General features: G+C 43.6%; 1 protein-coding gene across 1 annotated transcript; it reads left to right on the top strand.

The window, feature by feature from the left end:
* The first annotated feature begins 6,459 nt into the window (after positions 1-6,459).
* hes2.L (hes family bHLH transcription factor 2 L homeolog) lies at positions 6,460-8,346 on the top strand. The gene is given in 4 exon segments (NM_001122882.1): positions 6,460-6,581; positions 6,760-6,855; positions 7,116-7,203; positions 7,599-8,346. Coding segments are annotated over 4 exon segments (576 nt in total). The 5' UTR covers positions 6,460-6,491; the 3' UTR covers positions 7,901-8,346.
* The last annotated feature ends 3,529 nt before the right edge of the window (positions 8,347-11,875 follow it).

Genomic DNA, 11,875 nt, shown 5'->3' with positions numbered 1-11,875 from the left:
CTGATAGGGATACAGGGAGGCAAAGTAATAAATGCAATAACTACTGCCTGTGACACCGAAAAGCAGCACAGAACAAAGATTTTCACCTAAAGAGTCCATACCTTGCGGGCTCCGGTGAGTAACCTGGCAGTGGTGCTGGCTGGGGAGTAGCCTGTCAGTGTCCGCACCGTGAGATGCTCAGTCTCTAATGATATTTCTCGGCGCGTGCAGAAGTGGCTCGTGCCTGTAGTTGTATCAGCAGCGCGTGCTCCCGGCCATCTGTACAATGAGAATATATTGAGAATACAATGCATCGCAATGAGTCCTGCAAAGAACTGATAATAACAGCATTTGCCTGCGCTGAGAGGGGCTGTAGTCTCTCTTTTGTGAATGAATATATGTTAAACATTGATACAAACCTACATATTTCCTAAAGAATAGCAAATAATATTGGTCACAATATATGGGTCACACATCATTGTATATAAATTAAGGCTAAAATAGCTGTAAAGCTATTTGTCCTTTAACGCTGAATATAATGGAAACCCTGTGCTGTAGCCACTACAACATCCATATACTGGAACTGGAAGCGTGTTGTGTATCAGGAAGTGTATGTGGGTTCCAAAAAGAGTGCATGGGTGCTAGAGAGTGTGGGGGGTGCCAGAGACAATATGTGTGTGCCAGAGACAGTGTGTGGGTGCCAGAGAGTTTGTATGGGTGTCAGAGAGTTTGTGTGGGTGCCAGAGAGAGAGAGTGTGGGTGCCAGAGAGAGTGTATGGGTGCCAGAGACCATATGTGTGTGCCAGAGACAGTATGTGGGTGCCAGAGAGTTTGTGCGGGTGTCAGAGAGAGTGTCGGTGCCAGAGAGAGTGTGTGGGTGCTAGAGAGAGTGTATGGGTGCCAGAGAGAGTGTGTGGGTGCCAGAGAGAGTGTTTGGGTGCCAGAGAAAATATGTGTGTGCCAGAGACAGTATGTTTGTGCCAGAGAGTTTGTGTGGGTGCCAGAGAGAGAGTGTGGGTGCCAGAGAGAGAGTGTGGGTGCCAGAGAGCGTGTGTGTGCCAGAGAGAGTGTGTGGGTGCTAGAGAAAGTGTATGAGTTCCAGAGACAATATGTGTGTGCCAGAGAGTTTGTGTGGGTGCCAAAGAGAGAGTGTGGGTGCCAGAGAGAGTGTGGGTGCCAGAGAGAGTGTATGGGTGCCAGAGAGAGTGTGTGGGTGCTAGAGAGAGTGTATGGGTGCTAGAGAGAGTGTTTGGGTGTCAGAGAAAATATGTGTGTGCCAGAGACAGTATGTGGGTGCCAGAGAGTTTGTGCGGGTGTCAGAGAGTTTGTGTGGGTGCCAGAGAGAGAGAGTGTGTGGGTGCCAGAGAGAGTGTGTGTGCCAGAGAGAGTGTGTGGGTGCTAGAGAAAGTGTATGAGTTCCAGAGACAATATGTGTGTGCCAGAGACAGTAGTGGGTGCCAGAGAGTTTGTGTGGGTGCCAAAGAGAGAGTGTGGGTGCCAGAGAGAGTGTGGGTGCCAGAGAGAGTGTATGGGTGCCAGAGAGAGTGTGTGGGTGCTAGAGAGAGTGTAAGGGTGCCAGAGAGAGTGTGTGGGTGCTAGAGTAGAGAGAGTGTATGGGTGCCAGAGACAATATGTGTGTGTGCCAGTGACAGTATGTGGGTGCCAGAGAGTTTGTGTGGGTGCCAGAGAAAGTGTGTGGGTGCCAGAGAGAGTGTGGGTGCCAGAGAGAGTGTGTGGGTGCCAGAGAGAGTGTGTGGGTGCCAGAGAGAGTGTGGGTGCCAGAGAGAGTGTATGGGTGCTACAGAGTGTATGGGTGCCAGAGACAATATGTGGGTGCCAGAGACAGTATGCGGGTGTCAGAGAGTGTGTGTGGGTGCCAGAGGGAGTGTATGGGTGTCACAGATAGAGTGTGGGTGCCAGAGAGAGTGTATGGGTGCCAGAGAGAGTGTATGGGTGCCAGAAAGAGTGAAGGGGTGCTAGAGAGAGTATGTGGGTGCCAAAGTATGTGGGTACCAGAGAGTGTGTGGGTGCCAGAGAGAGTGTGTGGGTGCCAGAGACAGTATGTGGGTGCCAGAGAGTTTGTGTGGGTGTCAGAGAGTTTCTGTGGGTGCCAGAGTGAGTGTATGGGTGTCACAGAGAGAATGGGGGTGCCAGAGAGAGTGTATGGGTGTCAGAGAGAGTATGCGGGTGCCAGAGAGTGTGTGTGGGTACCAGAGAGTGTGTATAGGAGCCAGAGAGTGTGTGTGGGTACCAGAGAGAGTGTGTGGGTACCAGAGAGTGTGAGCCGAAGAGAACAGAAATAAGCAGGGTGAGTAGCTCTCCTATGTGCAGAATATCATACCATGTAGTTCGATGAGACGGTGGCAGCCGGACAGCTCAGGTAACAGTGATGCCTCTTCCACAATGTCTTTCTTGGTTCTATCAGCGGCTGCAAAGAGAAAGAAATGAGAATGAGAGAATGAAAGAGCGAAGTACACACAGTTGCCCCAGCAAACAGTTCAGGCTAGTGAGCCACAAACTGCGGTGCTGGCAAGTACTGTCATCTTCCCATAGTCAGACATGTGAGGCTGCACGAGATCATGGGAATTATTCCAGAAGATCGATATGATCATCACCTCTGCCCAACACCCATCACTCCACCATCCCCCCACCATTATGAGTATAATTTTACAGACACAAAGATCTCTTTTGTTACTGGTTTAACAGATGGGATACCCACGCCACAATGTGTGTGTATTTAGAGGAAAAAAACAGAACAAAGTTTGAGTTTGGCGCTTGTAGAGAGCAGGAGGTTGTGGGAAAGAGACGGAGGGGAGGGTCGGGGGGAGCGGTTCCCATGGGAAGGGAGGGGGAGGAAAGTGTGTCAGGCGCGTGCTGCTGCTGCTGCTAACAACTGTCAGATTTGTGCCTTATATCCAACCACCTACACTTACCAGCATCCCCCATATATTCCACTATATGCCCCCTTTATTCCCACTTACATGTGACTATACATAAAAGAGATGGAAAAACAACTTTATTTTTCAGTTTATTTACATTGATAATGTATGTGCCCTTAAAGTGAGCGTTATACAGAAATGGGGTTTCTCTCTTGTAACAATAGAGTCCATTCACATAAATGTGTATATGAGCACTTCTGTGTGTGTGCCTAGAAACTCCATCAGATTCAGTGTGAGTATAGTTACAAATACATCTATTTATCAAAGGAAAGCCTCCATTCATTTACCTGCTTCGAGTTGAATGAGTGAATATAGAACTAGAGAGGAGTTCCCCAGCCTTTATTATAGAATATGAATACAACGTTTCGGTCTCTAACACATGGATTGGGGGACAACCAGATCTAGAAGTCTGGGGGCACTTGACTGCCAGTTTAGTAGAACACTCAAGAGAGGGCCGATAGTATTGCTTTGAGGGGAGCTGCCTGGGATTTATATCAGGCATTACTTTGTGGGGTACTAGGCAATGGAGCTTACAGCTCAGTGGGACATTTTTCGGGGCTAGTTTTAAAATGGGATTAGGGCTCTGTAGTGGGTGTACAGAGTGGCCCTGTTCAGTGGAAAGAAGGAAAGATACATGAGGGGGCTGCCCTGGATAGTAAGAAGAAAAAGTGGGAGCAGGCCTTGTTTGGGAGAGGTTGCATTGTGCAATAAAGGGGGAGAATGGCAGGAGGTTGGGGGGTTGCCATGAGTGGTCTATGGTGCACTGTTATGGGTTGCAATAAATAGAAGGGGGTCTGCTATTCAGGTTAATGGAGCACAGATTGGGCAAGGGGCCATCCTTGGAGTACAGGCATATACAATGTGGGGGTGCAATATGAACAGCAGGTGAGGGGAGCTGTCCTTGAGGTTAGGGGCACATGTTGGTGGGGGAGGCAATGTGACAGCTGGTAATGGGGCTGATATGAGGTTGGTAGAATCTGGGGGCGCAGTATATGAACAGCAGGTGAGGGGCTGCCTCTGGAGATGAGTGGGGGAAGTGCAGTAAGAGGAGCAGGTGCAGAGTTACTTTGGGATCTCATTTCATTGGGGGGTACAGCTTGGGATGCTATTTACGCTTCCTATTGTGCAAGATTCTTATTTAGGGCTCTGTATAATCACCAACCCAAGCCAACACGGTTTACATATCGTATTTGTCTTTACAAGCATCCCATAGAGTAGAAGGTGCCCTTTGTCTGTAAGGAAGTCTGCTCCAGCAGGGACACGCCTAGCGCACGAGTATAGAGTTTACCCCCCAGGACTGCACAATTAGGGCAGCGCACCCTCCCCCAAATCAGCGGGTGTTGGGATTTGATTAATCTACAGCTTTTGTTGGGGGTTATCCTGTTCCCAGATGGGGGACCCACGCCAATATTTGTTAAACTATTCAAATCCCAACTGAAAATTCAAAGCGATAGTACAAAAGGCGCCAAAGGACCGCCAAGGTGAAAACTAGATGGAGGCGGTGCCAAACTCGCCAGCGCCGGCTGTTCTCTGACAGAGTGTCTGTGATTGGACAGACAAGCCAAACCGTATCCAATCACAGAGCCGCACAGAGGCGCACCCACCAGCTTGGGCCAGAAGTGCGGGGATGCCGCCAGGTGCTGATTCAGACAGGTTATCCGCGCAACACATTAGCGCTCGTGTAACATTTGCATCTTTACACAGAACATCTGCTCGTGGCTTTAATCTCCTTCAGGTTGATGTGTGCATTGTGGCTTTTCAGCATCGCTCATTAAACGCAACGAAGCCGCATGCCCCATATGACAAACATACAAAGTTGCGCTTTCAAACGATATTTGCATAAATTTAAAGGGGACATAATAACCCCAGGGGCTGCTGCTGCTTTATGTACCTTATAACTCAATGCACCCAAACAGCCTTTGTGAATAACACAGACACGGGCAAACCAATCAGAGGCAACACTTTATTCCAAACTAGCTTGGCTTGGGGGGAAATCTCTCTGGTACTTACAATTACATACAAAGCCGATTTATAGCACCTGCTATGTTGCTTTGCAATAATCTCATTCGTGTAAAATTAAAAATATTAACTTCATTCTTAGTATCAACTAAAATCTATTGCATTTCCCTTCTGCTGTATTTTCCACCCACAATCCGCATTATGATGACACCAGGTGTGTGTGCCCTATTTCTTCCCTTATGCATCTACTGAAATGCCCACAATTCTATTTGTATGTTTGCTTGAAAGTTGTGTGCGCTGAATCCAATCACATACAGTTATACACACACTATATTATTTATTTATCACTTGAAGTGCCCATTGAGTATTCTGTATTTTCCACCCACAATCCACATTATGATGACACCAGGAGTGTGTGTGTCCCATTTCTTCCCTTATGCATCTACTGAAATGCTCACAAATCTATTTGTATGTTATCTTAAAAGTTGTGTGCACTGAATCCAATCACATACAGTTATATAAACAGATATATATATATATATATATATATATATATATATATATATATATATATATATATATATATATATATATATATATATAACATTTTATTTATCACTTGAATGCCCATCACATTTCTACAACTGAAGTCTTAGCAGAGATCTGTGCCCCTCCAGATTTAGCTGTTTTAATGTCTCATTAAATATAAATATGGTGTATTTAGATATAATATATATATATGGCAATTTCTTTCTATGCATATACACACACACACACAAACACATATATATATAGTGTGTGTGTGTGTGTGTGTGTCTTGATAAAGGTCACAGACCGAAACGTTGATCGGTTTTTAACATGTATTAAATAAAAATATAGAAATATATATATTTAGATAAATGGAGGGCACACTAATAGAAAAATTGTTTGGCAATATATGTTTAGAGGTGCAAAAAACTTAAAGTTACCCCTACATAGAATAACTAAACATTCACAATATCATAAAAAAAATGACATTTTAGATTTTAAAAGGTTCCCAGTGTGCACCTCATTTTTTGGATTTTAAACACACATATATATATATATATATATACATACATACATACATATATATATATATATATATATATATATATATATATATATATATATATATACATACATATATATATATATATATACATACATATATATATATATATACATATATATATATATATATGTATATGACTTCTCAGGCTCATTACGAGTTAATAACAGACTCTTATGAAACTCACAGAGGAGACAAAAGAAATTAAAGGGATTGCTTGAATGCAATTTAGTGTTTTGCATATAGATAGAATGAAGCTTTGGGATGGGGGTAGTGTCTATGGAATTACTATCTGAGAGTCTAATAACACTTTTTTTTTTGCATACAAGTGCCACTCACATACCTGTGGAACGGCAGATGGCTGTTGGGAAAGAAAGCGCAGGGCGGAGGGGGCGTATCCTCCGAAAGGAGTCTGTTGGGCGGAGCCACGCCGAGTGAGTGTGAATAAATAGCAGCCCGCTAGTCAACCTAGGACATAGCTGCTTTATTCTGCTTGCTGGAAGCACCGCTGCCTAGTCTGTACCATGGCTCCCAATGTAGCGCTCGCAGACTCCATGCACAACTACCAGCCCAAGCCTGGCAAGAGGAATCAGGAGGCCAGTGAGCTAAGAAAGGTAAGCACAGAAAATCTGCTATAAATACGATTCCCATCAACTTGCGTCAAAAGACGCAGTTGCTAGTTCAGCTTTAGGATGAGAGTCTACAATTGCAGATGATCATCGTCCTATGTATGTTTGATGTTGTCGCTTTTAGGCAATATTTACTAAACAAATTGTCTTTTCTTACCCTTAGACTTTAAAGCCCCTGATGGAAAAACGAAGGAGGGCAAGAATCAACGAGAGTCTGAACCAACTGAAAACCCTCATCCTGCCTCTCATTGGGAAAGATGTAAGTGCAGAACTATCTACACAGTGAAATTATGTTTATATATATAATGATGATAGTGCTACTCAAGACCACTCAATCGGGAACATGAAACTTGGGGGGGATTTAACTTTATTAGAAAGACAGCCCTAGCTTCTTAAATACATTCAAATAAATATATATATATATATATATATATAGTAGAATAGTATGCAAGCGTTTTCTACACTTATATGTATATATATCAAATAAATTAACCAATTGTTGCCTTTTTTTCCTTCCAGAATTCCCGGTACTCCAAGCTGGAAAAAGCTGATATTTTGGAAATGACAGTGAGATTCCTAAGAGACATCCCTCCGGTCCAGGCACAAAGTAAGTCAACAATATATTCTGGAAAATAAATATTACGTTAATAAAGACCCTTTCAACGTGTGTATCTATGGGGGCAGCAATACTCCCGTGGCTATTGGAATTATTAAGCGCCTGCATGTAGCGTAGCGCTGCACAAACCATGGCCACCAATTATACTAAGCTGTTCTAACAGCAGCCCATATACATTTATATATCATACAAGAGAACAGAGATATTTAAGTTATAAGCTTCCTAAACGTTACTCACCCACAAAATTCAGCACCCCTCCCCCAGGGCAAAAAAGAAGACAGTAGGGGTAACTGGGGGTGGAAACCTAGGTGTGGGGTGCCCCTAGATTTGTATTTGCATAGACTTGGAGGTGGTCACTGCTAACGGCTGTTGTTTTGTTTATCTAGATCAAGCAGATCGCTACAAGGAAGGCTACAGAGCATGTGTAGAGCGTCTGAGCGCAATCCTTGGTAAATCTCATGTGCTGACCGGAGAGGCGAGTAACCGCCTTCTAGAATACCTGCAGAGGAGCCCTGAGCTGTGCAGTTCAGATTGTAATCATCCTCCCAAGCCCCAACGTCCTAGGATTGTGCTCCAAGTGAGTCCCAGAACATCTCAGTTTGGATCTCCTCTCCAGAACCAACCCTCCAGCCACAGACCTGCCCCATGTCCCCCGCAGCTCAACAGCTCCATCTGGAGGCCGTGGTGAATGTCAGCTTGGACTTTGTACTCTCACAAAGACTGTGACAATGCTACAGCTCGTGGGCATTATTACCCCGTTATAAAACACCCCAGTGATATGTGTATTTATTTATTGTAAATATGTCCCCTCACATGAAATCCTGACTTACTAAAGGCAATATATTTTGGACAAATAGTCCTGAATACAAAGGGCACGAGAGTGACCCACATTGTGAACCCAAAGGGTTTAATCTAGTATGCGATTTGCATTATTTTACATTAACCCATGGACTGCCAGAGATGGCCAATGCTACAGTCTCTGCCATGTATTGACTTTTCTGGCAGTCCAGGGGTTTAATGACACAGGGCTATGTGCAACAATAATGCCTGGACATGAACACTGTTGCCAGCACTTTTTTTATTGACTTGTTTGTAATGAAAAATTATATTTTTAAAATAAAATCCTAAAATGTGCTCATTTGTTTGGTTTATTCTGCCCCATTGTTCATTCATTAAACACAAAGGCTGTATCTAATGGTCATTGCGAGGTAGTGTGAGTGGGTTTCTCTAAGGCTCCAGCAGGGGTCACCAGTGGTGAATTAATGACATGCAGGGCCCATAAGCAGGCAGCCCCCCTCCACAAGTTAAACAGAAAACATGGGTGTTCAGCCCCCCTGAATTAAAAAAAAACGTTGGTGGCCAAAAAAAAAAGTATTGGTGGTCTGGGCTTTCCCCCTATAAAAGTTAAAAACAACACTGAGGCCAGGAATTTAGAAAAAAAAAGATCATTGGTGTTACCTATAAAATTTGGCAGGCTGTCTTCTTCCTTTTAGGCGACAGCAGCTTCTTTGTTCTTCTCAGCGGCTTTGCGCGAATCAGCGCTCATGCATGCGTGGAAACACAAGTAGATGGGGAAAGGGCACAGATATTCAGGGATTGAGGGGATCAGACAAGGGGTAGGCAACTGAGAAGTTATGTGCCTGGCACCCCACCCCCTTTGCACCCTAGGCACGTGCCTATTCTGCCTACTCCGCAGCCCACATTTGACTACTGCTCCCATCTGGCTCTTCAGCTCCCATTCAGTTTTTTGGCTTCTGCTGCCATTGGTGGCTCCACTTCCTCCAGCCTACTTAACTTAACTCTAAATTGTCCGGCCCATACGGTATTTGCCCGAACGCCCAGATGGCAACCCCGGGCCAGCTTGCCTGCCTTCTTTTCCCAAATAGTCTGCCCCCCCAGACACAGCAGCACACATAAAAAGAAATATTAAAAGAAAACAAAACAGGAATAAGCATTTTAAAAAAAGCTACATGCTCCCCCCCAGGCTATAGCCTAGGGGAGCCTATGCATACATTTTCCCCTGGGGGCAAACATCAGAATTATCACCATACACCTCAGTGCTCTTCATTGTGGCCCTCAGTTGGTATGGGACTACAATTCCCAGCATCACTTATGTTCTGTTGGAGGTGGTTGGGAGTTCCATTCAGTTTACGTTAAACAATTACTAGTCACCAGAGTGTATATAGGTGCTTTAGCTGGTTAGTGTTCCTTTAAATTCTGCTCCTTGCACCACATCAGCAAGTTGGGCCAATGCTGAAAGGCCACAGGCTGAGTATCCATAAACTAGACATGGACAGATCATCATCAATGCAATCGACCAAAGCAGGTCTGGACTGGGATTGAAAATAGGGCCTGGCATTACAAGTACACAGAGGCCCAAACAGCCCCCACCAACCCAATAAATAGTGACTGGCATCTTATAGCAGCCCCTCTGGCATTTACCAGAACACAGATTGGCAAATTCCATCCCCCAGTGTCCCTTTGTCAGCTTCTAGCTGCGGGTGCTACAATGTAGGGTCCAGAGAGAGATGCTGAGGTCTCTGTGTTTTGAATCTGGAGTAAATGAGTCCAGTAGAGGACCCTGCAATCAGGCCTATTTTAACAAGGCAATTAGTGCAATGACGCCAGCAGTGATGCGCATTCCCTGTTGTGGGTTGATTTTTATCAGGCCAAGGCAGCCTATGGTCCTGTACAGTATGATCTTGGGGTTGCCTTGGGGATTGTTTATGTTTAGTTTGCATTTGAGTTTAAGTTGGCATGTAATAGCATGTCACAGTGCTTGAAGTGTGTTTCATAGTTTCCTTAGTTATGTTTTTATTGTTTATGTTGTATAATTCCACAAGCTCCCTAGACTTGGTGCTCAAATTGTCCGGGGGATTCCTGTGAATTCTATACTCCTGCAGTTTCCTAGAAGGTGACAAGCATTATTGAGGGGTGATATCACACCAACCTGCAATATAGCAGTAAAGAGTGACTGAAGTTTATCAGAGCACAAGTCACATGACTGGGGCTCCTGGGAAACTGTCTAGCCCCATGTCAAATCAGCACTATTAACTGATGCATTTAAAAAAAAAACCATGGTCTCCCATGACAGTATCCCTTTAAGTCTTCTAGAAAATCATGTAAACATTAAATGAACCCAATGGACTAGTAATAAGGATTAATTATATCTTAGTTTAAATCAGCTACACGGTTTTAAACTATATTTTTAAAAATGTTGATCATTTGGGTAAAATGGAGTCTATGGGAGATGGCCTTTCCACAATTTGGAGCTTTCTAGATAACAGGTTTCCAGATAACGGATCCCATGAAGGTTTTCAAAACAGGTCACTTTTGGATGGCCCTAAAAATCTTTTGCACTGAAGCCCAGTAAGGTTTAGCTACCTCCAAGTATTTTTCAGGTCAAAACATTCATTACATGGCCAAATCTGGTCTTTTCATTTGGGCAACTGATCATTCAAATCAATTTTCTCTTGTACATCGTGATCAAGGGCTGGATTATATTTAATAATAAAATTAAATAAAAAATCCCTATCAGGGCCCTATGTCTAGTTGAGGCAGCCTGAACAAATGTATGATATTTTAACAGGTTACAGAAATATCAGGCATGGGACAGCATGTAATGTTATACTATATACAATACATGGTTGACTTTAGTTTTGCCTATTTTAACATGAAAGTTTATACAAATGGTAGAATAAAAATAGAAAGGAACTAAAAAAGCAATTCATTGTGGTATCCTTTTGAAAAGAGTTAAGTTTTGTGAATGTGTAATTTTAGACTTTTAGAACCTGTAAAGCCAACCAATATACTGTGTTATATACAATACAGTACATCATCTCCCTGTACTTTATAGCTTTTGAGTAATATACATTATAAAATACAATAACAATAGAAGGGCTGGACCATTATGGTATAGAAGAGTCATGCATTAGACAGGGTACATCTTGTATGGAAATCCAGTGACTGTGCTCAAGGCAAGGAGGGAGGGAGGCAGATAATAGCAGTAATTATCTTGGGTGGCACATGCAGCACGGGAAAGCAATAGAAAGCTGTTGTGCATCTCATTTCAATGGGCCCCTGTCACCTCATGGTCTATGCAGCAGGAGAAAAAAAGTGCACCTGAAAGTTATATTAGGTGGCAACATTGTTTCAGCCTATAACTATTACAGGTTTATACCCACAAAAGCTGCTGGAGGGCTGAAGGTTGGACAGTACATCAGTACCCACCTGGTATTCAGTTATTAAGGTACACCGGGCAATGAATCATCACTTGGCCTTTCCAGGCCTTTGTAGTAGCAAGGGACACTCGTGTAGCAGTACAGTAATCCATGGCAACATAACATATATCTGCTTGATTCTAATTACACTAGGCCACTACAAACTAATGAATGGTTGGGTTACTAGATGAGCTTTTGTTTCTTTCATTACGCCACACCCTTGTTTCCAATATCTGCTCCCCACCAGGCAGACACCCAGAAAGACACACTTTCTCTATTATCCTGAAAACAACCTATTATGCTCCAGTACCTGACCATATTCTGCCTTTCCATGTCCTTTCTAATCTCAATTTATCTTTCAGAATAGATGCAATATTCCACCTGTGGATCCATTTAGGCGGTATGTGGACACTGGGAGTTGTAGTATATACAGTATATGGTTG

The sequence above is a fragment of the Xenopus laevis genome, chromosome 7L, assembly GCF_017654675.1.
Source record: "Xenopus laevis strain J_2021 chromosome 7L, Xenopus_laevis_v10.1, whole genome shotgun sequence".
In the NCBI taxonomy this organism is placed as follows: Eukaryota; Metazoa; Chordata; class Amphibia; order Anura; family Pipidae; genus Xenopus; species Xenopus laevis.
This window is presented reverse-complemented; position numbering and strand designations above follow the sequence as displayed.